Genomic DNA, 27,249 nt, shown 5'->3' on the forward strand with positions numbered 1-27,249 from the left:
TGGGTAGGGATCATAACTTACGTACGTTCATATCTGTAAACTGATGGCCCGGTCTAAATTGACGAGTTTACGTGGAAGAATGATGGCTGTTAAGATGTTTGCAAAGAGTGAGTGGAGAGTTAAATGGGTGTGCCGTGTCCAGGGACGGCCGTTACGGAAATAAGGGCCAGTAAGCGGCGGAGGTTTTCATGCTACCGTTAAAGGCGAGGGATTTATGTGGCCAATTTGGAACCTCGTTATGGTTTGTAAAGAGAAAACGGTTCAATTGGGATGATGGAATGCGAATTTGTTTCACGCATTTCTCGTGGTGGATTGCTGCGTTTGTGTGTGTCTAGACTAAAGCAGGCAGAATTCTGTGACTAAAGATTCGACGGATCGGCCGGTTTAAACTTGAACCGGACCAGGCTGAATTAACCGGCATTGGTGCACTTTAATTGGCGAACTTTGGTGAGTTTAATATTTAGATGATGCAGGCCGATTCTATCATTTTGGAGGATGACTCGATCACTGTGATAAAGAAAAGTTGCCTAGGATATTTCGCGATGTGTTGTTTTTGGATTTTATTGAGTATGTCCGTACTTATGTAGTCTGATTCGCCCGCCTTAGCAAAAAAAAAAAAAAAAAGTCACAGATCGAAAACAAAATGGATGCCGTTTGGGTCCATGCCAAACCGGTTCTTGGGTTGCAAAAAATAGGTAAACTTGTTGCCCGGGTCCGGTCTAAGCTGAGATCGTCGAACCGTTCTCGCATTTGACAAGGTAAATAAGTAATGGAAACCGCGACTCAGTCTTTCTGATGCCAATGACTTTGTTGTGAACTTTTACTAGAATTAAGTGATTTGTCTTTGAAAAAAAAAGGGACGCCACTGTTTGAGAAAAGATATTCGATCATTGATCCAAACTTGCATTAAACCAAAACAAATTAATTACGAACGGGAATGAAGGCAATCCGATCGATAGCTTTGAAATTTTACTGAATTCTCTAAATAATAATGAAGCAAGAGGATGTCCTATACAAATTAGTGCAAAGATGTTGAACTATAAAATAAAGGCTTAGTAGGAAAAAATTTAAAATAGTCATTATATCTAGCTAGAACATGCTTAGGCTTTGAGTGTTGTGATTGGCTGATTGTATGACAACAGTGATGATTATGCAGTTGTTTAATGCATGGCTTACATTTTCTTTTATTGATTGTAAAATATGGCACAAAGTTTTTTAAAAAAAACATCTAGAAAATATAGATGAGAGCATTCTGTTAACAACCTGGTCGCTAAACTAGTATATTATCTCAAAACTTTGGAAGTATTTACATAAACTCATCATAACTGAACTAGTAATTAGAAGCATAAGTTTCTGATATTTATCTTGAACAAGAATAAACAAGCATTGTCTTTAAGGGCTCGTTTGGTTCGCAAGAAAATAAGGAGGAAAAATGTGGTTAACAAGAAAGTAATAAGATACCTCTTGTTTGATTGAAATTTTCAAAGGAGAGAGACGGAAAGTTGTATTCCCATGGGAATATAATTTCTACGTTTCATGGAAAAGTCTTTCCCATGAGATATATAGAAAAATTAACCGGAAATCACTCCATTTTTATTTTTTCCAAAAAAACCCTTCAGCATGAAAGAGGCATTAAAGACCTAATTTTTATTAAGGATATAATAGGAATCACACATAACTTTTCTATAAAAATGGATGGCCAACCAAACAAAAACACTCCAAAAATCTGTCATTTTTCCATTGTCAACCAAACATGCCAAAAGTAATTTTCCAAGCATCCTCTTCCTAAGAATTTGCATATCAGAAATCATATTTTTAGGAGAAAAAATACTTCCCACAAACCAAACAAGCCCTAAGACTTAGTGGTATGAACTACTCCATCCCTAACTACATCCATGAAAAAGCCAAGAGTCAAAAGCCTCAAACTTAAGGCTACATTAGAAGTAGGGAAGGGAGGAAACAAATGGATGAGTCAATATTCTTAAAGTAAACATAATCATTAATTTTTGACAATTGGATTGGTTACAACAAATTTTTATTTTCTTTTTAGGTTCACATAGAAAACGACTTGTAAAAAATGCTTCAACGCCTTTTTGGTTGCTTTTTGTCACCTTGGCTATGTTTGTAGTAGACTACCTTTACTTGCCAAATGTAAAGTAGATACCATAACACATTAATATTGCACGGCATGCACTAGCTACATGCTTGCAAATCAATGTAAACCTTGTTGGCATCACTATTTACATGCGAAGGGAATATTCCAAAAATACTCTTGTGCGAAAAGAATTAACGCACTCCATATTTTATTGATATAGTCCATTAAGCATGTCTTTAAATGACATTAAGAATTTAAATGTCTCAAAGAATTGTACCATAAGTTGGTTCTTGTAACAATACTACTCAAGATTTCTTTTTCTTTTTTTTTTACTTGCAGCAACAAGTAATCATATCTACATGCTAATGCATTATAATAAGAATTTTTTGCATGGATATCTTTCTAAATATCGGATTTTGCATGAATACCCTTCCAAAATTAATATTTGTATGTATACCCTCATAAAACTCTGTTATTGTACAAATGCCCCTAATATAACAGTTATTCTTACCGGGTTAAGAAAAATCAAATTTATATTAATTAAAAATTAAAAAAATAAAAATTACACTATTTTTCCTATTTTCTTCCGGGATTGTGATCTATTTTTATGTCTACCCATTAAGGATATTTTAGTTATTTTAATTTGAGACCATTAATTTTTTAACATTGTTAGATAGTATGGGTACATATGCAAAAATAAAAATAAAAAAAGGTACAATAGCAAAACAAGTATTTTATGAGGGTATACATGCAAATATTAATTTTGGAAGGATATTCATGCAAAATCCAATATTTAGAAGGGTATTCATGCAAAAAATCCTTATAACAAATCTCTGTTTAATAAATACTTCATGGCGATGTCATAATCATAAATTACCATGCCATCTTTTAATTTCATATAAAGGTCATTAAAGAATAATCGATTCGTTGCATCAACGACACATGTGAAATTAGAGAGGCACCATCTTGAGCTTCACATATGCATAATGTTTGGGTGTTTCAGCTTAGCAATAGAATAGTTGTTTGAGGGCGGAAAAAAGGTATCATTGTATCTTGCATTATCTTTCATATAAATACTAGTGCAAACGATTATTACTAATAGGAAATATGTCATATGTGCATCTTAATGTGTTTTAGATCACCTTGAATTAGATTTGCTTGTTGGTAACATTTTTTTTGCTTGGTAACCACAGATTTTGAATTTGATTATTGGATAGTTGCATTTCTCTTGCTAGTCTTGACATCGTTGTTCAAATCTAATAAAATTTATATCAACAATGTATCTTGACCTTAATTTCAATTATCTAAAACGATTTGTTTCTTGATAATTTATAATGTACAATTTAAGAGAACTTTCAGCTAAGCAACAAGCAATTCCTTCACCCTAACAAGTGCACCCTCCCTGGTTACTTTTTTTATTTTTTCTCTCTCTATCTAAAACTTCGATGGATCCGCCTTGGATGAAGGTACGAAAGGCGACGCGCGTTTTGTTATTTGGGACCCGTCTGCCAGGGTCGTAGCTGCAGGAGGCAGTTAACTCTTCGACATATCGGTTCCGGGTGCAGAGTTGCGGGCCTTCGTCATGCCCGATGTGTTTTACGAGTCAGTTCCATCGTCTTGGAGGGAGATTCGGCCACGGTCATTAGTTAGGTCCGGAGGGATAAGGGGTAATGGTAGTGCCCACCCTTTACTTCGAGATATCTGGACAATGATGGATGCAGGAGGAGATTTTCAGACGAAGCATGTGTTCTGTGAAGCTAATGGAGCTGCAGACTGGGTGGCTGTTTATGTAGCCAGTCACTCCGGTAGCATCCTGTGAGCTGGAGATGAGGAGTTGCCCCGGCACTTCGAGATATTTTATTTTTTAATTTTATTGGATATATCCGTACTTATCAGGTATGATCTATCCATCTTAAACAACAACAACAACAATAATAATAATAATAATAATAATAATAATAATAATAATAATAATAAAAGCTTCACCACTCACCGTGTGGTGAGTGGGGACCACACGGTGGGTTTCCAAATGGCTGTTACAGGCTGTACTCCGCGTACGTTAGACAGCAGCATACGTATAATTTCTCCAAACTATAAAAAACGCTCTACGGCGAAAAATAAATAAATTAGCATCGTGTTTTCGTTAGAAGGCTTCAATCGATACGGCGGCAAGGAATCGCCTTTCCCTCTCCTCTCCCCTTCCTCTGATCCCGAATCCCTCGTCACCCTCTTCCCTTTCTCTTCTCTGTCTCTCTCTCTCTCTCTTTCTCTCTCTCCTTCGATTTCGAATACGAATCCAAAGCCCTTCTCGCGATCGCTTCTCCCATGGCAGCCATCGGCAACAACAACATTAATGCCAAGCTCGTGAGTTAACTCCCTGCTCCCCCTCTACCCCCTCTAAATCCTCGTTCTTTTGCGCTAAATTTCTATCTTGGGTCTTTGATCCATTTGATTTTTCAGGTACTTCTTGGAGATATGGGGGCGGGCAAGTCGAGTCTCGTTCTTCGTTTCGTCAAGGGTCAATTTCTTGAATTCCAGGTATTTTCTCATTCTATGGGTTCTAGAGTTTCTGTTTGGATTGATATCTGTAGGGGGTTTGGGATTAGGATCATGGTTTTGGGGTTGAACTGCAGGAGTCGACGATTGGGGCCGCGTTCTTCTCCCAGACGCTGGCGTTGAATGATGCCACGGTGAAGTTTGAGATTTGGGACACGGCGGGGCAGGAGAGGTACCATAGCTTGGCTCCCATGTACTACAGGGGTGCCGCTGCGGCCATCATCGTGTATGACATCACCAGCACGGTGAGATCATGGCCGTCCACTTGGTTTTGCTCTGCCATTTGTTCCTAAGATTAGTTTTTTTTTTCGTTGGTTTTGAATAAATTGTTGTTCCTCCCTGAGTTACTATTTGTGAATCAGGAGTCTTTTGAGCGAGCTAAGAAATGGGTGCAGGAGCTACAGAAACAAGGTTAATGTTGTCCAAAGATCCTCCTTTTATGCTTCCTCCTACCTTTTTGGTGGAATCTTTTAAATAGTCGATAAATTTGGTGGAAGGCGAATCTTAAATTACTAGAATTAAAACTGGGAGAAGTTTGGATTTGTTTATATTATTTGTCGCTAAATTTGTATGCTAACATGGATTCTGGATGCAGGTAATCCAAATATGGTGACAGCTCTAGCAGGCAATAAAGCTGATTTGGAAGATAAGAGGAAGGTGACAGCTGAGGCAAGCCTACTGATTCCATTGTCTTGATTTGTGCAGTAGTTGATGAGACAGTTTAAACAGATGGAAATTTAGGTTTAAGACCATCTTGTGTGGCAGTTGTTTTATTTAAACCTACTTGCTGTTCTCATGTTAAATATTGATTTTTTTTTTTTTTTGGCATATAATCCATATGCACATACTTTCATCTTACAATTATGTTTTAATATGCTTTATATCTGTCTGATTTTTTTTTAGTTTCTGCATTTATTGAGAGTGGCAGACCACATAAGGGTAGTTAATGACTATTGCGAATCTATGATTTTAGGAAAATATAGTTGAATCATTATGTAGCCTGATTACATGAAAGTACATTCCTTGAATTTGTTGATAGTTTGACAATGTTGTTAGGCTGTGGATTTGAGAGTTTCCAGTTTGGTCTTTTGTTATTAAGATGGTCCCTTTGTTTATCTTCTCCATTTGTCTTTTTACCTTTAATGTAATAATCTTTCTGTTCTTATTACAGAGTCAGGATAAGAATATATAACATCCACTAATATTTCCCCCTGCATAGATGTGTATAATGTGACCTAACAGCTTAAGCGATATTATATCATGCCTTGATGCATGTATCTGGGTGACTTGTTTATGGCTTCTAAGCATCTTCTTATTGTAAGAGCAGCAAACATGGTGGGCTGACCAAAATCTGAACCAATTTCATTATCAAATTCACCTCAGCCTTCTAATTGGATATGTCCTTTCGGCATCAGACTGAGACCTGTTTCAGTGCATGTCGGATTTGAACATAGATTACCTAATTGTTTGAGCAGGTGATGTCAAGGACACCTTGATAACTTGTTGCATTCTTGCATGCTCACACAAACAGGTCAGTGCGTGTGTTCACGTGTGTGCCTTGTGTGCTTAGGTGGATTCTTTGGAGATTAAGTTGGGAAAGGGAAAAATTTATAGTTCATGTTCAGGGAAAGTTGGGACACAGATTGTCTTAGCAAAGAATACTAAAGAGATAGAAATACAAATGATAATGAGGGAAACAATTGAATAGATGAGTCAAAATCAATAAGAAAAACGAGAGTCAGCAAAATATAGGGGATGCTTGGTTTTCAGGTTTTACTAAAACATTTTCACACATAAAACTGGAGATAAGTTATGAATAATAGGTTCCCCCTGTTTTCCAGAAAACCAGTTGTACATAAAATCAAGTCTAGTATTCATTTGATTTATATGATTCGCAGGCATCCAAACAGCCTATTAGGATAACTTATTATTCTATATGATCAATTTTTGTTAATTTATGAATTGTTTGAAATGCTCTCATGAAAATATCTAAATAATTTTTTACAAATTAGATCGACAAGGACATAAAACTTACAGGAAAATTATTGATAATTTAAGAATTTTATAACACTAAAGAGAAATTTGTGAGTTTTACTGAAAATGACATTTCTGAGTGCATAAGATTAAGCAATAATGTTTAAGTAATAATTATTTTCATATTACTGGTTTCCAATCATATATTTTCTGTAGTTTGCATGTCTCTGATTAGTCAAGATTTTCCATCTCCATGACACTGGTCGCTCATTTGGCCTTGAAGTATATCCAGAAGAACAAAATATGACGTACTTGTACTCATTGCAATGCCACATAAAATGACTTTTGCCCTAGAAATCTGTGTTGATACCATTAGCTAGAGGTGGTTTCTTTAGTCTTTTAGCAACTACCGACTGGATAGGTGGTTGCTTACAGTGATGAATATATATCGAGTACGTCAGTCTATTCATTCAACTTGGTTACCTTTAGCCTTTTTTTGACATAAATGTTAGGCTTATTTTTGGACATGAGGTCTAGGATATCATCAAGCACATCTGCTTTGTCCTTAGTGGTGGACTACTATAGTGGAATTTCCCTGCATTTCATATGGCATAAACAAGAAGTACTGAAATTTTGGTCCTCGGACTTGGTTCTTATTATCTATGGGGTTTCAATTAGCATGAGAACATGCAACAGTACAATCTTTTTCATTCCATACTATTTGCAGAACGCAAATTATGACTGTACCTTGTAGAGATGATATGCTAATGTATGTTTAGTTCCCTTATTTGTTGTCATTAGAATTTATGGAGATCTTTTATAATTGCTGATGATGCCTGATGTTGCAGGAAGGATGCACATATGCTGAGGAGAATGGCCTCTTCTTTATGGAAACCTCTGCTAAAACTGCAACAAATGTGAATGACATGTTCTATGAAATTGGTGAGAATGTTAATTCTCCATTTGCCATGTTCAGAATAAGGATTTCGTCGTTCATAAATTTTACAAATATTTTTAAAATTTATGGAGGTGCACATTCATTAGGTGATTAACTGATTCTGATGTTGCTCTTATCATGGCACGTGTTCCGTGCTCCTGCTTACTTAGACGATTGATTGTCATTCAATTGCTTTCTTTTGGATGGTGCAGTAACTTGCAGGTGTCCCATAGTTGAAGGTTAATATGCATCTTTTTTTCCCTAAAAGAAATTTTAGCCATCAGCACCACAAAGGACTCTTATAATTTGGTCATGCAAGGCCAATGGGTTACTGAGTAGTACTGCCTTAGTTGCCACTTAAGGATCCTGCATATGCAGAACCATACCTTGGAAGGACTTTTATATGCAAGGCCTTAATATACCTGAGTATTGTTAGCAGTCACGTTAGTTCTTACCATGACCATTTTATAGGTTTAGTTGATAAGTTATTTGTTCACACAGAGAGCAGTAGTTTTAATTAACTGGGTGATTTGATTAAACTTAATGATTTTCATAGAGTTGAAGGAAAACTTTTACATTGGCACCCACCAATGCTGCCTTTATCGCCTTCCTCATTGTCGTCCTCCTCCTAGAGTGATTTCATTATGAGTTAAAGTGAAACTTGTACAGTGGCACCCGCCGATGCTTCCTTTATCACCTTCATCCTTGAATGATTTCATCGCGAGCTGAAGGGAAACCAATGGCACTACCGGTGCTGCCTATATCAATGCTTCCTCCTCTATCTTCTTCATTAATAATAATTACTTAATGCAGCTTATGCTAATCTTTGTAGAGAGTAATGCTTCTCTATGGCATGTGTCATGAGGGCATTGTTGTGACAAGCAGGATTTGTTGCCAAACGTGGGGATGGTTAATTATTACCTTTCCCAGTCAGCACTAGTGGGATTCACAAAGCTTATTTGTCTTTGTTTCTTTGTCTCCGTATAGACACACCATAAGATGATAAATGATTTGTGTTCATTGTGCCGAACATCATAAAATACTCTTGTCCTACGTTTGAAGGATGTTAATAGATATGTATTAGTTACAATCTGGAAAGGAAACAGAACACTCTGTTCCAACTTCTTTTCCCCCCTTTCTTTAAAAAAATTGATCAATATCATTGGAATTTAGCCTTGCCTTGGTGTTGATTAAATGACTAACCAACATCTGTTGAATCTGCTCTGGGCTATAACTACTGTTTTTATTTTGCTCCCTCAATTTATTTGTTACATCACTGCTAAAGTATAATGGCCCCTTTGTTTGGTCAATTTCTGCACTGTAACTTTGCTCGTTTTCTCACAAATTGCTGATTCTTAGTTACATTTTTTTGGTTGCGCACAGCGAGACGTTTACCCCGTGCTCTGCCAGCTCAGAATCCAACAGGAATGGTTCTTGCAGACAAACCTCCTGAGCGATTGCAGACTTCATCATGCTGTGCTTAGGTATTGACTTGCAAAGTTAACAGGTTCCAGATAATTTCACTAGCAAAATTAAAGGAGATAAGATAGATTTGTGAGGTTCTCTCTCATATATAAGAACCAAAAGATATACTGTCATGGATGCCCAACTAACCCGAATCTTCTGCCAAACTGAGATTTGCAAAGCAGAGAGGCAAAGAGAGATGTAGGCAGAATGAGTGAAGATGCACAATGGCACCCTACCCTGATATCCTTGAGATGATGATCAATGAAAACGTGACCTGAAATCTTGGGGTGGTTGGTTCGTAGCCTGTCTGATCCCTTTGATTTCTACATCGTTTATCCTCATCTCCTTTTCCCTTCCCATCTGAACAGAAGATATGCTTGAATTTTATGCTTTCGCATTCAAACAGCTGGTAAATGGCAGTTGTGAATGAGAGTCCGAAATTAATCAACTCCAGCATGTTTTCACCATAATTCTCAGTAGAACCAGGATATGCTGATTGAATTGAGTGCAATTTAGGTAGCACCATATGATTATTTACCTTAAACATCTCCAGCTGCCCCGTATCTGAATATGTAAGCTATAATTATTTTCAACTGCAAGACGTTTTTTTTTTTTCACTTTTGTTGAGTAATATAGTTATTCTTGAGCTGGATTGAATTTTTTTTCTTTACGTTATTTCAACTTTGAGGTAATCTATAACTGCATGGTTTGTTGAAGGTGAAACGAAACCACGGATGCTTTTGCAAGTGCAAGACACTGAAGACAGACAAGTTGAAGATTTTGATCTGTCCTGCCACCTGCATTTGGGGAGGCTGCCATTCCTGTTTAATATTCTCCTTTTTCTGGCTTTTGTAAATGAACAATATCATGTTTACTTCACCCAAAGCCTCAATACAAGATCGGCGAATTTGTGTAAACAGCATTCTTTAACCTATGTTGGTTTTTCTTGGATATGTTCTTGGAGAAGTAAATAAATATATCGAACCAATTTCATTTAAGTTTGCTTATAGGACCAGGATGCATTCTAGAAGGCGCCCCTCTACCTTCTCGCTGACCTTCGCATTGCTGGCGTTTGCTGCTTCTTTCTTTCTTCTTCTCCTTCTTCTTTATATATATATAATTGCCGGCGTTTGCTGCTTCTTTCTTTCTTCTTCTCCTTCTTCTTTATATATATATATATATATATATATATATATATATATATATATATATATATATATATATATATATATCGGCTTCTCAGCGAGCACATCTAAAAGAAAATGGGACGGTGGCGGAGGAACAGAATTATGCTTCAGAGAAACACCCCATGAACCGAAAAGGATTCATCCAGTTCCTTCGTTCATCTCCTCACATCACTGGCAAGGTTTCACGCGGTTCCGAATCTCGATGCATAATTCAAAAGCCTACGAGTTCTATGCTAACCTGCGCCTTCGGCGCATGTCACCCTCACGGACCATTAGCGTTTTGCCATGTATGCATCAGTGGTGGTCCCCGCGCCTCTTCCATTTGAAATCGATCCTCCAAACGGCTGGTACAGCCCGTTTAAAACCCCTCATCTTCTTTCGGACAAAAAAAATATCCCTCTCTCCTTCCTCGATTTCGCGTCTCGCTTCTCTCGGTCCCTCCTAGGGTTAGGGTTCTCTCTCGATCCGCCCTACTCTCCCTTCCTTGGGCTTCCGAGGTTCCCAACTTCTTGACTGCAGCCAAATATTTAGGATTTCTAGGGTTTATACGTTTTCTTGGCCAAGAGACCATGGATCCAGAGACCGACGAGTACATCCGTGAATCCATTGAGAACTCGCTCGGCCTCCCAATCTCTGACAAGAACCTCCGCCTCAAGGTTCTTGCTTCCGAAGACGCCCGCCACCGCCTCCAAGATCAGATCTTCGTCCTTGAGGAGCGCCTCAAGGAGGCCGAGAAGCGTGTAGAGCAATATAAGGTTCGGGTTCTTTGATCTTTTGCGGCTTCTTCTTGTTCCTGGGTTTCTAGGGTTTGGTTTTTTATGGGGAAGTTTTGATTTTGATGTGGTAGGCGGAGGCGACCATGAATGCCCAGGGGTTGAGGAGGTGCATCGAGGAGAAGGAGATGGTGGCGTCGGGATATGCTGATTTGGTGAATCACTGCGCCAAATTGGAGAAGGAGTGCTCTCTGTATGAACGGGATCTTGAGAGGGCCATGGAGTCTTGCGATGAATTAGCCAAGGAGAATGACGAGCTTCAATCACGGATGCAGGACAACTCTTATGTAAGTATTAGATTCTGTTTGTTTCTTTTTCTCTTGTGCATATATTTCTTATTTTTGTGGATCAGAATAGAGGAACATATCCTGAATCCTGATATTTTAATGCTTATTTTGAGCGAAACCTTTGTTCTTTTGACATTAAATAACAATCTTGTTAACGGGAGAGGCATTTTAGGATTTTACTGTCTTTGCATTACTCTAATATCCTTATAGGTGGCTCCTTATGGAAAGAAATGTCATTTTTTGCAGTAACATGCAAGGATACTGAGTTGAATGTTGTGATACCACTGAAAATAAACATTTTTAATGTAACCCAGTTTTTTTTTATTTGAGGAAAAAATCGGGGAAGATGACTCCCAGCCGGAGTCTTCCTCCCAATCGCAGATGTCTATTGTGCCGGAAACACCGGCGATTCAAGGCAAATCGAACTGGGACTCTTGCCTATTTAAGATCCCCCATCCTCCTCTATGAGATCCATCAAGGAATAGAGTTAGAGTTCTCCCGATTCCAAACATTCTTCCCGAGGTTCTTACCTTGTTTCTCGCCGGGAAAGGTCGCCAGAGATGTTGCATATCTATGCCATGTTTGTATGGAAAATGGCATCTCTCTTGATCCTTTATTAGTAATTGAGGGTTCCATTTGACCTTTTACTTGTACTTGGTTTGCAAAGGAATGTATTCTTGAACAACATTAGAGATGATCTTACATACTCTCTAATGCTTGTGATTTTTTTAAAAATTAATGTAGTTCACCTTTTGGTGGCATCTCCATGTTTCTTCCCCTGTTTTTGTTCTCCTAACTTTAGTTATATATCATCCTGTTTTATCCGTGCTCCTGAACTCCTTTCTCTTTCTTCTGATTCCCATTTTACCTGTATGCTCACTTGTATTCTGATTATTATATGTTTGGAAAATACTGCATGCTCTAGATAACGGCATTAGCTGCTGAAGTCGAATCCTTGAAGAAGGACAAGGAAAACCTGAGGATTAATCTCCATAGAGCTGAAGAAGAGGTATGTTTATTGGAATTCATTTCTAACCAGGGAAAACTATTATGGATGAAATGTATGGGGGGGAAACCAAGGCTTTCTTTATATAAGCTTATCCTATTACATTTTATATAAGGTCAAGGTACTGTTCGAAGAAAATAAAATTCTGGATGAAGAGAACAAGAGGCTGCTTGGGCTGTTTAAGAGAGAACGACATCACCATGGATCTGACAGCAAACGCTCTGCCAGTGCTTCTGCTAAAGTGAGAAGAAAACTCAATCCCATTTTCTTTCAAGCTTTGACTAGTTTTCTGAATTATGAATTTTGTTTTTAACAGTTCATACCATACTACTAATTCATAAAGGAAATTAGGGATAAGAGAAATAATAGGGAAGCACTTGTAATACTGTCATAGCAATGATTGACTGCTGTTCCTTAGCTATATATATTGAGAAGCAATGTTCCTTATATATTACTTCAGTTCATTCTCTTGAATCATGTGTTTATCAGATCCACTTTTTGTGTAGGGAAAGCGTAAATCAAGTCAGGACTGCAGCCCTCTGGGACGGGTAATTGATTTCAATGTTGCAGATTCATCAAGACAGCCATTATCCCCTCTGCATCAGAACTCTCCTGATTCTAAAATGCATAAGAAGTAACATGGTGCTTGATCATCATTCCGCTGATCTTGAATGGTTCCTACTACTAACTGCCTGCTATTTTCCTCTTAGCTATTAATCCGAACTTGCTAATGTTGTACAAAGCATTATGGAGTTAAATTTGGAGATTTGTTTCAAGTGATAATTGTTACTTTTTTCACCACCTTACTTATGACACGATCGCTGAGCAATGCTTTCTGGTTTATCTTCAACTAATCAGAATGATTGCAAAGTTTATGGTTATTCTAGTAGGGCGAGCTCTCCTGGTACCTTGCCTTCAGTTTCTTGCAATCCAGATGTCTCCTCTATGAGTTGTAGATGGATTTTAAGAGTGCTCTTTCCATTGGAGTAAGAGCAGAAAGCAGTAGTGTGCGCAATGTGCTTCAAGAAAATGAACATTATTTTGATCAAGCTACAAGTGTAGAGAGGATAAGGTACTTATAGTAGGGGGCAGGTTACCCTGTTGTATGTATTATCATAAAATATTTGCTTGGTTTTATGTACAAGTTGGATTGAGAATTAAAAGGCAGCCATCAGCACAGGCCTTCAGACTGCTTCATGAGCTGCAAACTAATTGAAGTTGGCTCCTCTGAGGTAAAAAGATTCTTGCTTCCATGTCTTTATTTGGCTTCAGATGAAAATGATGCAGCGAGCTGTCACCGTGTATCCAACCTCTTCAAGATGCACTTTCTTTTCAGTTTAACAATGACCAGGCTGGCTGGTGTTGCCATGGCTGCTTGCACGCTCATGCTACTGATGCAAGTTTATATCAGTATTTCAAATCCGGTAACAAGTCCTATTATATTTAGTGGATCGACAACAGAAGAGCTCTCACAGAGTCAGCATGAAAAATGGTGAATAATAACAACCGATAAGCACTCTTGCTAGAGTAAATAAGGATATAATTCTTATTATGTCAATATAAAAAATTTTATCAAGGATACTTGTGAAAATTCAACTGATTTCTGAGTCATATTACTCACTAGAAAGCAGGTAGTAGGGCCAACCAGGAATTCAGTGTTCCAGGGCCAATCCCCCATTGCATGAGCCGGTGCCAAAGCAATGGGCTGGAACGCCACAAGGAACGAGAAAAATGCCATCTACGTTCACAGCGGATAAGCTTTCCCTATCTTTTCAGCAGGAATAGCACAGAAAAAATCCGTGTCAGACTAATTCCAGTATTCAAGCAAGAAGTTTTCTCTCATCGTTTTCGTAACTAAAGAGGAGAACTACCTTCAGTAAGTTCAGCACTATCGCTGCTGGGGCTGAACCAAAATAAAGATGCATCTCCATGGGAGCTACCATGTTTCCAGCAGTTGCCCTCCGGAAGAAACAGAAAGCCATCTAATATCTTTTGCTCCAGTCCATTCCAGCTCATACGATCCCAGGCTTGACTCAAGATGAGTCTTTCTGGTTCTGTGAGCTTAGAGCTTGTCCACTACTCAGCAACTCCCAGACCTCACTTCACTAACTTGAAAGTCTAATTTGCAAGTCCAGATATTAAAGCTAATAACAACAAAATTAATGTCCGGGTTACGATTATATCCGACCTCATCAAACCAAGAAATATATGTTTTGGCAACCAACCAAGAATCTCTTTTTGGTGAACAGACTGCGCCACTGTGAGCTCCTTTGATTCCAAAAGACCACCGAAGGCTTGCTAGCAGTTAGGTGACTCAAATGTTTCTTGGCCAATGCATCATCCTGTCGCTTCATAAACAGCTGCGACAGTTTACACGTTTGGAAAACCAAACCCTATGGTGGGAAAAGTGGAAGAAATTAAGCACTTGTGCAACATTAAAAATTTAACTCAATATCTGTAAAAGATCAAAATTAGTACTTACATAAAATTAGTTTATCTGAAAAATTTCAGCATACATAATCCAAAATTATCCTATTACTTCCATATTGCACCTTTCCTCCAATAAATAAAGCTCAAAACAATTAGCATCCTTTATAAATCGTGGGCTTGGTTTGAAATTTTATTCAAAGAATTGTTGAAAAATCACAAAGCACGCACAACGCACATGCAGAGAATCTGTGACCTTTGACTTATAATCACGCTGCTGCTGATTGCTTATCATCATGGTCTTCAAGATTCAAAACTTGCAGCAGCTTTGGCCAAGACTCTGGGATCCCTCCTGGCAAATCAAACTCCAAGAGCTTCCCTCGGCTGCGGTAGAACTCCTCGACTGGTTGGCTCTGCAGAAAACAAATAATTTTGTTCTAAAATGCTAGTATACAGGCAAAAAGCATTATGACATTGATACATATTCATAAAGCAAAATCTATGGTGTATTGCAACGTATGCTACATATTCCAAAACTAATATTAGATGCTGTTCCCTTCAAATCGGTCTCAGATCATGGAATTTAAAAGGTTGACAACAGATGAAGGCACCCAGATGCCTGTATGAATCACCAGGTTTTTAATGACTAAAGATCATATAGATGGCAAAGGGAAAGAACGCTCCCTCTTCCTCTCCATGCCCTCTGCCCGTCACATTCTCTCCTCCGCGTTGCATCACCATTGGTTTCTCCGTTGAGAGCCACTGATACCATGGACCCCCAACAAACCCCAAACCCTTCCCCACCCCACCAACCAGCAACCCATTGCCACCATGCTCCCAACTCCACTTCCAACTGCCACTAAGCCAACCTCCTGCAATGCCTCCACATTTACATCCTGTCAGTATGCCACCTTCCATAATGCTGTCTGCTTCACCTCGCCTTGCAGTACACCCACCTACTCCTACTATGCTCCCTCTTTTACCTCGCATAGCAATGCGCCCACCTCATCCCGCCATGCCCCCTCAATCTTTCATCATATCATGCCTCCTTTGCCTCCTGTCTCAACATGGCCTCTCCTGCTACTGTGACTTCCTCCTCCCATCTACTCCACCTCTGGCTGCCACTAGGTCCACCTCCTACTATAAGCTTGCATCCCCCTCATTCCTTGCACTACCTCACGAGTCCACTCTTCATCACCATCCCTCTGCTGCACCAGCTCCAATTGCTGGTGACCCATCATGGTGCTTCCTTCTCAGCCCCATCTCATAACTCAGTCAGTTGAACTGGAAAACTACAAATTACTTCTCTCTCTCTCTCTCCCCCCCTCTCTTGTCTCTCCATCAGTACCCCTCTGCTGCACCAGCTCCAATTGCTGGTGACCAGTCATGGTGCTTCCTTCTCGTCCCATCTCATAGTTCAGTCGGTTGAACTGGAAAACTACAAATTACCTATCTATCTATCCACCCTATAAATCTATCTATCTAGCTATCTATCTATCTACTTTTTGATCCCATGCACCATTGTGAAGTTACCAGCACAGAGACAAACCTAAGAAGTAGGAATTAGCAGCCTTTGTTAGCAAACTTGCATACTCCTTGCAGAGATGATCACTCTGATCCTGCTCCTTAAATATTCCTAGTCTAAGCTATGTAAAGTCGGTCATCCCTACCCTCCTTTCTTGTCTCTAATCTGGTTGTCGCTCTCATTCCTATCTTCTTGAAAACTGAGAATCCTATATGAGGGGTCAAATAACTACTGCGCATACACTGGGTCCGGAATAATATTGCTTTGCATCTTGTGCACCAGCCATCACCCTACAATACAAAATGCTACATATCATAGGGTTAGTGAAAAATTTATCAATGTTAGATTTCAGCAATGAAAGTTTGTGTCATAGCTATTGGTGTTGCACCAGATCTGTAGATCTATACCATTTTTAAGATTTTATAATAACTAATTGTTTTCCAAACAAAAGTTTTTAAAGAATTGGTATGAGAATAAGATTCCTTTTATTGTCTTATATGCATGGGTGAGATTTGCTTTCCTTATGAGATATTTGGATGGCATATATATTGTAAACAAATGTGTAGATTAGAAAGAATATAGCAATTTATAGTTTACTTGAAACTTATAATAAGAATTTCAAAACAGTACAAGAAAAATTGTTTATATTCAAAATTTGAGTATGCAAATACTTTGATAAGAATTGAAAGTTTGCTTGAAACTGTAATGAGAATTTCAAGAGAGAAAAAAATATTTTCTATCTAAAATATGGAGACATCAAATACTTTAATAAGAACCTAAAGCTTACTCATTGAAGAACCAGAGAATGCCATCAACATGGTGAAATGTGTTTGTTTTAGGTGTTGTTATTAATAGTAGCATGGATTCAAAATTTGTGTAGGTATAATTAACTCAAATTCATGTGTAAACGATTAAAATGACATTCAATTCAGAACTAAACAAATGAGTAGAAAAGTGGTTAACTTATTAAATTCAGTGTAGCTTAATTACATGTAGCTTAATTGCAATAGCATTTGGCGCTGCACAATTCTGTGCAAGATAGACATCTCCAATTTGATAGGTATGGTCATGAAAAGTGGACTTAGGAGTTTGCTGGAGGAGGTCATTTAAAATTCAAGGGAACATATAACCTTACATGGTTCACTCTCTCTAGCCTCCACGGGGGTCAATGCGCATGTCAGTTGATCATGCCAGTATACTACAACTATTGTTTTGATGAACCAAGCTTAGATAATGGTAGACCTAGGAATTTTTGAAACCAAATACAAAACTATTTTTAGAAATTCAGCAAGCAAACATCCCCTGCCCCCGAAAAAAAAAACAAATAAACAAACACACACATACCCACCCTAAAAAGAAAAGAAAAATCACCACCACCACAAAAAATACAATGCCTCTAGTTCGCTCCAATAAATGCTTATTGACTGGGTGTAAATGATATCTGTCATGTACAATAGTTGTCGTCAAAAGCACAACTCAACTCAAAGTCAACTAAGCCTTAGTCCCAAACTAGTTAGGGTCAGCTACATGAATCATTTGCCTCCATTCCGCTCTACTTCATCCCACGCAATTTTCAATCTGCAGCTACCCTTCTTTCCTTCTACGTATATCAAATTACTCCTTCATGATAGTGCATCCCCCCAGCCTACATTGTACATATTTAAACCATTTAAGTAGCCATTCTCTTAGTTATTCTTAATTGATATTAAGACAAATGAGGAGGGCCCCTGATCTATCAATAGAGGGAGCAAAAAACAAGCTTTGCTTTCCTTTTTGAAAATGAATAAAGAAAGAATGGTCGAAGTTTAGACTGCTCATAGTAGTTCTACCCATAGAAAAGATCATGAAAGAGGCGATAAGAATGGTACCCAAATCCATTTATGATCCCAAGTTTCCAGACACATCGCACTTCCACTCCTGAAATATGCTAGGAGCTTCTTCTCCACGTATCCTAACCAGGCATTTGACTATTTGATCGAGCGGAAAGCCGATTTATTGGGCAGAATAAACAGAGGAAAGAAAGGGAACAAACACTTACTCTTACTACTGATTTCATTCCAAAGCGAAGGAAGAAAGCTACTTTCATCTTTTATTGTCTTTTCTTGCTACTATACATCCATCTCAACATTTCTATTTTGGCCATAGTCATCTTGTGCACATGTTGTTTTCTAACTACCTAACATTTTATACCACAAAGCATAAGTAAACATATGTATATTCTATAAAATTTTCCTTTCAACTTAGTAAGCATCCTAAAATCACATAATATCCTAGTTGTGGTTTTCTGTTGTATCCATCCTACTTTGATCCTATGGATAACATCCTTTTCAATCTCTCCTTCATTATGAATAATCAAATACTAAATACCGAAAATGTTCTCTCCTAGAAACTTTGTGATCCTCAATTTTCACTCCACCCCCATCTCTATTTCTAATTTTACTAAAACTGCATTCCATGTATTCCATCTTGGTCCTACTTAAACTTGGAACCCCTAGATTGTAATGCACTCCTCTATAATTCCTACAATTTAGTTTCATCCACTATGATTATATCATGTGTAAATAGCATGCATCAAGAAATGCCATCCTGAATATATCTAGTAAGCTTATCCATAAAGAGCTATAAAAAGGTAAGAACTTAGAGCAAATTCTTGGTGTAAACCTATTGGAACTAAAAACTCACTAAAATTACCACCAATGGTCCTCACACTTGTAACCACTCTATTGTATACGTCCTTAATTGCAGTGATATAAGTAATGGAGACTCCTTTCTTTTCTAAGGCCTACCATAAGACTTCTCTAGAGTCTCTATCATATGCTCTCTAAATTAATAAAAACTATAAGAAGATTTGTCTCTTTTTTCTGTATTTCTTCATTAATCTCCGAAGGAGAAAAATAGCTTCCATAGTCGACCTTCCAAACATGAAACCAAATTGGTTCTATGATATTTTTGTGTCACATCTTAATATATGCTCAATCACTCTCCCCCAAAGTTTCATAGCATGGCTCATGAGTTTAATACCATGATAATTAGAACAATTTTGAATATCCTTTTAATCTTATAAATCAATACTATAATGCTTTCTCTCCATTCATCAAGCAACTTGTTGGTCTTTAAAATCTTATCAAATAATTAGTCAACCAAATTATGCTCACATTGTCTGAACACTTCTACAACTCAATAGGAATTCCATCAAGTCCAACCGCCTTTCCCATTTTCATTTTTTTCTTAGCCTTCTTTATCTTAGATACTCTATTTCTACATGTATACTTAATATTTCTATACTCAATGGAACTAACAAAGAATCCCAAATTGTTCACATAACTTTCATTGAATAGCTTAGTAAAATAACTCCATCTTTCTTTGATCTCATTTTCCTTAACAAAAACTTCTTTGATATATTTAACCTATGGTTCACCAATATTGGTATATACCGCCCTATACTAGCATTGAACCAAGACTCAATACAACAAACCGACCCCTGCATAGGCATACCGACATTGTACCAATGTATAGGGTCTAATACCAGGCATACTAAGCCTCCTCCTAGTCATTGTATCTATTAATTCTATCAATTTCTTATCAAGGGTCTTATATTCCAAGTTGTTAAATATATCTTACTTTTATGGAGTAACTTCTTTACCCACGCCTATCCATTAAAGTGTGAAAACCTATGCCTACTTCTCACCATATCCGGGCGCTATATGGCATGCCACTTCTACGGAATGCCTTAGCTAACCCTTGCTCACTTTCCACTGCATCGAGGTTCAATGCAGCGCATCCTTATTAAGAAACATCCCAACAATTTTCTTATATGGACGCATATTCATAGGATGCGACCATAGTTTTACGGTGGCCGTCAACCTCCCACAATCCTCCTATATCCAAACTTGGGTTCGGCTATGTACAAAACATAGCCGCATATTAGTTGTTTATAATAACCGGTTCAACTATCAATCTTTGGCTTGAACAAAAAAAATAAATAAATTTGGCAGCTAAAAATTTGAAAGCGCCTAGCAAAAACAATCATTTAGGCATGAAAAAATTGGAGGGCTTTTCAGGTATAGCAACATTTACAGCTATTTCTGAAACAATTAGTTTGATTATATGCTCAGAAGCAGGCCTTGAATATTAACAAGGAAATGTCAAGAAAATAAGCAATTCCTATGAAACATTATGAAGTCATTGTCCATAAATTGACTTGAACGGGAACAAATGATTTTTGGAATTGACTTTATATCCTTAAAAAAAGACCCTGAGAAAGGGGTGCATTACCGTTTCATGGTATATGCGTAAACGCTCTTTTACCACCTCTTCGGTATCATCAGCTCGAGTAAATAGCTTTGAAATGCACTGTGCAGGAGGTGGAAGTGGGGCCATGAACATGCCAGGTCTCCCATTCTCGCCCTTGATGTTGATGGAGGCGACGTTGAAGTTCTTTCCACACTGGCTGCAAATCCTTCTACCAAGGCACTTTGCAAGCAGTACATCTTCTCTAAGCTTAAGGTTCACAACCAGGTCAATGTCTGTCACTCCCTCCAGTATTTCCTGACATATCAGAACACATGCAAATAAGCACAGAGTATATTGCTATTCTTGAAGGCAGTGCATCAGAATTCCAATTTGCTATCAATCAGCATATAAAGTGATTTTCAAGCTGCATTTTCTTGGATTTGTTGACATTAGCATCAAAAACATGCAGGCAAATTCATGATGAGTTTGATGAGTTATTATGTGAAAAACAGGATTTTACTTTTTGGCTTTTCTTGGAACAAGGGATGGAGTTAGAAAACAGTAAATAAGAGATTCCAAAATGTTGGACAAATATTAGAAAACAAATTTAAATGACATGGTCATATGCAACAGAGATTCTAGAGGTGCTTATAAGGGCTTGGATTTGTGTGGAAGCATCAATAAGAGGAGATAAGCAAACCGAGATTAGTTGGATGACTAATACATCGAGATTTTATCTGTGGACTTCAAAATAAGTGCTAAAGTGGAGAGAGAGATGGGGATAATGGCAGGATTCCTGAGAACAAAGTAGTCGTATCGGTATCGATAGGCGTACCGGTCGCCTACCGGACCGGCCAACAGAGCACAGCGCGGGCACGGTTCCGAGCATGGGGAACTGCGCGCAGACGCACTGTAACGCGCGGAACCGTGCACGGGCATAGTTGGTCGGGCCCATGCGGGCTTATACCGCTGCCCAGGGCGCTTGTACCGGTGCAAACCAGGCTAGTTCACACCGCTACCGGGCTTGTACCGCTCGGTTCCGGCCCCAAACGGGCCGGAACCGTTTTCCACGCTTGAACCAGACCGGTCAGGGACCGGACCGATATGGTACGGGCCAGTTCAGTATACCATACCTGTGAATTACCTTATTCCAGTTTATTGGAAGTTTCAAGTGGAAAATATTCAATTACTTATTATCCAAATGATGTCCCGTTTGCAACAAGTTTGACCTCACCTTACTTCTCCTTATATATAAAGAAGACTGTCCTGTTGAGCATTGGGCATAGTCAACACCAAATGCAGATGCAGGATTTATAATACTGTCCTGGTCTGTTGAAGATGGCATAACAATGGAGAATTGTCTTAACCAGAAGAGCTTCTAAGGGGCATTTTACCCCCAACTGTATTTCAGAGATTTCAACAGTTAGGAATGGGTTCTGGTTTAGTAGTTTGTGAGGCTTCCTTTCTTCTTGACTTGAAAAGAGAAGGGTGGCAACTGGTGTTCATGCTTAAGTTTTGTTACTTTTGTAGCATACCAAAGTTTCCGAAATTGTTAAGTTTGGTACTGATGTTTGTAATGCCTTAATATACCTATTGTTGATTTAGAAAAGAAAAGATTTCTTTATCAGATTGTTCACACCAGATATCAGACCTCTTGAACTGTGTGAAAATCTTTTTGAATAACATTATTTGAGATGGTACCATTGTTAGGGGACACCTGTGGAGATTAAGTTTTTGCAATTTACTACTGATTTTTGTTGTTGGACAAATTTTGAGTTAGAGTAAAACACATGAGTGACGTCAACTTGCTGGTGGATAGCATTGCTAGTAATTTTACATGCCTAGAATTATCAGGCATTGCTGGAAATACCTTAAATCAGAGCTTCCATAGGGACAATATCTCGGATACAGATTAGGTAGCTATTTAGATTGCAGGGTACTCATAATATTTATCTTTTATATTTGACCCATTCAAAGCTTTGTATTTGCCCTGTGTTTTTTTTGTGCACAGCTTTAACTTTTATAATTCCTTACCATTTATCCTTGTTTTTCTTGGTCTTTATTTTTGTACAGAGTCACACCATCATAATGCTTTGATCAGAGAATCAAGCCCTATGCTCTTAAACATTACTATCAATGATTGATTTTCCATTTGGCTCTTTGTTTAAGGCCTCGGACTTGGTCCATGTCTAGGGATGTTGTTCTGTAGTTGCATAAGCTCAAGTTGTATAACCAGAATGTAGCTCTTTGTGACTGCCTATTGGTGTTCTAGGTTTCATAGTGGGTCTATTGTCCAAAGATGCCCTGGCCAGAACTGTACCATAGCTTGTGAGGGTTGACATCATGTTGAGATATGATCAAAGACAATCTCAGAGCTTCAAGTACCACACCTTGATCATGGAAGCCATCCCCACATAGATGGAACAAGGCTTGTGGATTAATATCAAGGAATTAGCTAGCTAAGTGGGATTGTGATTCTCTATCTACTTGCAAGACATCTCTAGGAAAAGCTAGACACCCTTTTGTTTTGAACGGTTTATTATTTTCTAGCTTGAGGCTGCAACAGTTTTAGCTGCATTGATGTGTGATGTTTGATGTCCATAATAGTCAATGACGGCAATAAGAGGACAGATAGAAAACATTTTAATACAAACAGACTTTCGAAGGTATCCAGATAGCAGCAACTGTTTTAGACCAGATTTAATTGTGGATGATTTTAAAGGTAAAATAATAGCAAGTAAAAAAGCAAAGGAGGTGCTATATTGATATCCTACTTCAGAACCAAATACACACTAAAAGACATAAAATATCATGTGAATTGGTTTCTTATGTTTCCTTTGAATATTAATTCCTCACCGCTTGTCTTATTGTTCTTGGAAAACCATCAAGAATGAATCCTGATTCACCCTTAGCTTCTCCATTTTCAAGACGTTTAGACAACAAATCGATGATGATCTCATCTGACACCAACTTGCCTTGATTTACGGTATCAGCAAGCTACAAAATGAAAATCAAACTCAATGGCATCAATCTAAACAATGAGTTTTTGATATAAAAATAACAAACTTGCACTTAGTACAATGTAAAACAAATGAAGAGATCCTGATTACTGCAATAGCATCAAAAAGAAAAAAGGTCTAGTCTAGAATGCAATCTCAATCATCTCAACAATCTCCTGAATGAAAGTAAAATCGAGTTCCTTGGGCAAAGACTAATAACTTCAATTAGAGGATTTAATTAACATGTGTTGAACTTAAGAAAAAAACCTAGTTCTTGCTTCCAAGGTATTAATTCGGAAATTAAATCTTACATCCAACAAAAAATATCAAGAATGAAATTCAAAGAGAAGGTTATAAAGTTTAATGATTTTATAATTTTTTAAAACAAACATGCATAACATCTTTATACTTCCCACTATTTTTATAAATTTTAAAACAAACATGCAGAACATCTTTATGCTTCGCATTATTCTCTAGAAAGATCCTTCATCATAAAGTTCTTTGCTTTTAGAAACAATCCTCTAAAGGTTATCATCCCAGTAATAGCAAGGCTGTTTAAACTGTGTCACTTGATAAAGCTCAGGCATTGACCTGCCATTTGAACAAATCATAAGTTTTGAGGGTCTATATTGATCCTAAGTTTATCAATGCTCATAAAGAAACATAGAAGAATATAAGGATGGGTTCAGTCTAGATATTTCATTATTTGATTTATCAGTGGTTAATATAATGTACATCATTGCTTTCCCTATCAATCATAGCACGACCACCATGCCCTGATGCCACTTTAACTGTAATTTATCTCAAAGTTCTGTGAAGCATATCTACTAAAAATTCACGTTCAATGAGATGTTATCATCCCTAAGGAAATCCAAGAGTCTCAATGTCTATGAAATATGCTCGTCACGTTACCAATGGGTTGTGTAAAGTGACTTCTTCCTCTCTTTTCCTTTTTGTTCAAGGGAAACCACTCGTCGTTCAAGGTTTCATGTTCTAGGAGGAAGACTATTTTTTACTACTTGATCATATGCTGAATAAATAATATTTTTGTATTTGGCAAGAAAAGAATTCTTTTTAGTATTCTATTGCTATACCTTCCTCAAATGAGTGCATCTTATAAGGTTACGAGGTTTCTTTATCATCTTACATTCTCTGATAGTTCTGTATATAAAAGAGATAAAATGGTGGCCATTTGAACAGCATAAGTGATGATTTTCTCATGTTCTCATATACTTATATAAGTTTGGCGCTGAAGAGAATTAAACAACAAGCAAGACAAATATAAAGGGCGTATCATATACATGTCATGCACATCAATGTTTCTGATTTCCTTGCTATTCCTGAGCAAGGTCGAGCAAAGAGTCACAACAAATTAAAAGTTGAGACCCCTTTGAAGGAACCACCAGAGCTAAAGGGAATTTGATGGTTTACGGTTAAGCAAACAATACAATAACCCACTCTAGGAAAAAAAAAAAGATAAAATTTTTAATTATATATAAATAAAATTTTCTGAGTTAATTCTTTAAGATTCAACTAATATTGTAGCAACCCCAGCTTCTCTGATGCATAATTGCTATCTTCTTGCCCATTAGAGAAATCCCAACCCTCCAAAACATTTCTAATTACCAAGATTCCATATCGGAGTGCTCTAATTGTTTTACAAATGCCTTTCTTTATATAATCTAGTTTGTCATTCTACCCTAACAGAATCCAAACAACCTCTTTGCAATCTATATTAACGTGATCAGAAACTAATCCACGCCACGCCTAATTAAATCAAAGTCATATCAACAGAAACAAAAGCTACCCCTAACACAAAAACAACAAGAACGCCACGAAAGATCCGAGGAAACAATATCAAAAAACAAACATTAGCTAAGATTACGATCTTCCAATAAGTCCCCAGACTCCCCACCATTTAGATCAGCAAGAAAAGAACAAAAACGCCATTAAACTACCTGTTGGGCGAGGAGACCGGAGGATGCGAGCTCCTCGCGAACGAGATCGCCGGTGGCGATGTGGGGGACACCGAGGAGCTGGGAGAGTCGGCTAGCGTAGGTGCCCTTCCCCACGCCGGGGCACCCAAGGAACACCCACTGCACGTTCCGGCTCCCAGGATCCCTCCTCCCTGGCATCGCCTGGCGGGCGAGGCTCGCGGCGACGCGGGTATCAGCCTCCGAGGAGGCCAGCGACGAGATCCACCTCCTCGCCGCCGCTGTCGGCCGACGGACAGCGGCGCCGGCCCTCAACAGGCCGTTTAGAGCCGCCATCGCCGAGGAGAAGGGCAGGAAAGCTCGGATTCTTGTTTTGTTTTGGGTTTGGGAGCGGGCGATGGCGAGTGGTTTTGGTTCAGAGAACGTTGGAAAACAGCAGTGACTCCGGAGGACGGCGGCGATGAAATAAAGGGGAGAGGACGGGAGAAGAAAGAAGAGAACAGGTCAGGTCACGTGTGGGTAATTGCGTCACACAATAGGGCAATGGTTTCGTTTATTAATAAAAGAGTAAATTATGGAAAGCTTCTAAAATTTAAAATAAATTCTACTTATAAGTTATATCCAATAACTTCAAAATTTTGTACTCGTCTTCCCCTATTTATTTTTATCTATTATGTTAATCTATAACTTAACAAAATATTAATTAAGTAGTTATTTTTAATATAAATATTATATAAAAAAATTCAAAATAAGTATTAGTGATATAACAATTACTTAAGAACATAAGAAAAAGAGTGTATACTCTTTTCCCTATCTACATGATTAAATGATTTTACTAACATCATTAATTTAATTGGATGTAAAGATAGATTTTAGAAATTTTTTAATGTAACAGTAATATATGTAAATCTTAAAAAAAATTATAATTTACTTTTAATAAAAATTGAGGGTTTTTTGACAAAAATATTTATTATTTTTTATCCAAAAAAAATTATAAATTAATTTATTAGATCTGATGCATGAAGGCATATGCTCGTATGCATCTCAAGTGGTCTTTTTTTTTCGAAATATCTTAGTTTATAACTAAAATTGGATTATCAAATGATTTGAAGATTAAAATATTTCACACTAATAAATCATAAAGAGACCATTATTAAAACATTGGGCCGGTCTTTGCTTTTCTGAGATATCTTATTTTCCACGACCATGTGAATCAAGCGGGTGGGTCTGCTTCATTATGTTTTGGAGATTATAGGTTCAAAATACGCACACTATAAATAAATAAATAAAAAAAAACTTCATCATCGCTCCACATGCAAAATTAAACCTTCATACATCCAACTTCTTTTGGATCATGCAATAGTAGAAACCTCATGCACCATAATGCCCATGGTGCTATGTGCTTGCAAAACCTACGGGCGATCCATGTTTTTCGATCAACTTCTTTCTGTTTTCCAAACAAGATAATGATTGGGTTCTGAAATTTGATGCATCCTCTTCCCCCTTTTTTAAAATATTCAGAAAAGAGAATAGAGTTTTCTTATTGCCTTGGTTCTATAAATGGATGGCTAATACAAGAGCATTCATCACAATTTAAACCATGCCAACTGACCGCAAATTGAGTATCTGATCATGCTTCCAAACTAGCAGCGTTGATTGTATAGGCAAGTCTCATTCATGCAAAACAGTGGAAGAATTGAAAATGGTGTTTGGCTTCTAGCGTTGCTCGGTTGCAAGCAGGGCAGGGTGATTTGCAGCCTAGAGAATTGCCTGCTTCGTGAACTGACGTCCGCAAATGGGAACATCACAATCACAACGCGCTTCACATGGAACTCGACCTGGCATTGAG

General features: G+C 37.9%; 3 protein-coding genes across 4 annotated transcripts; 2 read left to right on the forward strand and 1 right to left on the reverse strand.

Annotated features, from left to right (window-relative positions):
* The first annotated feature begins 4,250 nt into the window (after window positions 1-4,250).
* LOC103723680 (ras-related protein Rab5) lies at window positions 4,251-10,027 on the forward strand. Of its 2 annotated transcripts, none has more exons than XM_008814669.4 (8): window positions 4,251-4,459; window positions 4,556-4,633; window positions 4,729-4,896; window positions 5,014-5,062; window positions 5,247-5,320; window positions 7,474-7,567; window positions 8,946-9,046; window positions 9,747-10,027. In XM_008814669.4, the coding sequence occupies exons 1-7, from the start codon at window positions 4,421-4,423 to the stop codon at window positions 9,044-9,046; spliced, it is 603 nt and encodes a 200-aa protein (XP_008812891.1). In that variant the 5' UTR covers window positions 4,251-4,420; the 3' UTR covers window positions 9,747-10,027. The 2 variants fall into 2 exon arrangements, with proteins under 2 accessions (XP_008812891.1, XP_008812900.1); XM_008814678.4 differs by having other exon boundaries at window positions 4,275-4,459; window positions 5,247-5,308.
* A 541-nt stretch (window positions 10,028-10,568) lies between these two features.
* Window positions 10,569-13,123, forward strand: LOC103723692 (uncharacterized). The gene is made up of 5 exons (XM_008814690.5): window positions 10,569-10,971; window positions 11,064-11,276; window positions 12,202-12,285; window positions 12,398-12,523; window positions 12,789-13,123. Exons 1-5 carry the CDS (start codon window positions 10,786-10,788, stop codon window positions 12,918-12,920), a joined length of 741 nt encoding a protein of 246 aa, XP_008812912.3. The 5' UTR covers window positions 10,569-10,785; the 3' UTR covers window positions 12,921-13,123.
* Window positions 13,124-14,707: 1,584 nt separating this feature from the next.
* LOC103723699 (adenylate kinase 1, chloroplastic-like) lies at window positions 14,708-25,934 on the reverse strand. Its single transcript, XM_008814704.5, has 4 exons — window positions 25,425-25,934; window positions 23,324-23,464; window positions 20,510-20,782; window positions 14,708-15,122 (listed from the first exon to the last, which is right to left on the reverse strand). Exons 1-4 carry the CDS (start codon window positions 25,734-25,736, stop codon window positions 14,979-14,981), a joined length of 870 nt encoding a protein of 289 aa, XP_008812926.1. The 5' UTR covers window positions 25,737-25,934; the 3' UTR covers window positions 14,708-14,978.
* Window positions 25,935-27,249: the final 1,315 nt, after the last annotated feature.

The sequence above is a fragment of the Phoenix dactylifera genome, chromosome 10 (genome assembly GCF_051530095.1).
Source record: "Phoenix dactylifera cultivar Ajwa chromosome 10, Ajwa_hap1_PhDact_Kaust_v1.1, whole genome shotgun sequence".
Taxonomy (NCBI): domain Eukaryota; kingdom Viridiplantae; phylum Streptophyta; class Magnoliopsida; order Arecales; family Arecaceae; genus Phoenix; species Phoenix dactylifera.

Excerpts from the sequence above, each read along its gene's own strand:
- LOC103723699 (XM_008814704.5), bottom strand. The coding sequence starts at position 25,736 with ATGGCGGCTCTAAACGGCCTGTTGAGGGCCGGCGCCGCTGTCCGTCGG. Across the intron at positions 20,783-23,323 it reads CAAGAACAATAAGACAAGCG|GAAATACTGGAGGGAGTGAC; the intron begins GTGAGGAATTAA and ends CTGATATGTCAG. Across the intron at positions 15,123-20,509 it reads TACGCATATACCATGAAACG|AGCCAACCAGTCGAGGAGTT; the intron begins GTAATGCACCCC and ends TGTTTTCTGCAG.
- LOC103723680 (XM_008814669.4), top strand. The coding sequence starts at position 4,421 with ATGGCAGCCATCGGCAACAACAACATTAATGCCAAGCTC. Across the intron at positions 4,634-4,728 it reads GTCAATTTCTTGAATTCCAG|GAGTCGACGATTGGGGCCGC; the intron begins GTATTTTCTCAT and ends GTTGAACTGCAG. Across the intron at positions 7,568-8,945 it reads TGACATGTTCTATGAAATTG|CGAGACGTTTACCCCGTGCT; the intron begins GTGAGAATGTTA and ends GGTTGCGCACAG.
- LOC103723692 (XM_008814690.5), top strand. The coding sequence starts at position 10,786 with ATGGATCCAGAGACCGACGAGTACATCCGTGAATCCATTGAGAACTCG. Across the intron at positions 11,277-12,201 it reads GGATGCAGGACAACTCTTAT|ATAACGGCATTAGCTGCTGA; the intron begins GTAAGTATTAGA and ends TGCATGCTCTAG. Across the intron at positions 12,524-12,788 it reads CTGCCAGTGCTTCTGCTAAA|GGAAAGCGTAAATCAAGTCA; the intron begins GTGAGAAGAAAA and ends CTTTTTGTGTAG.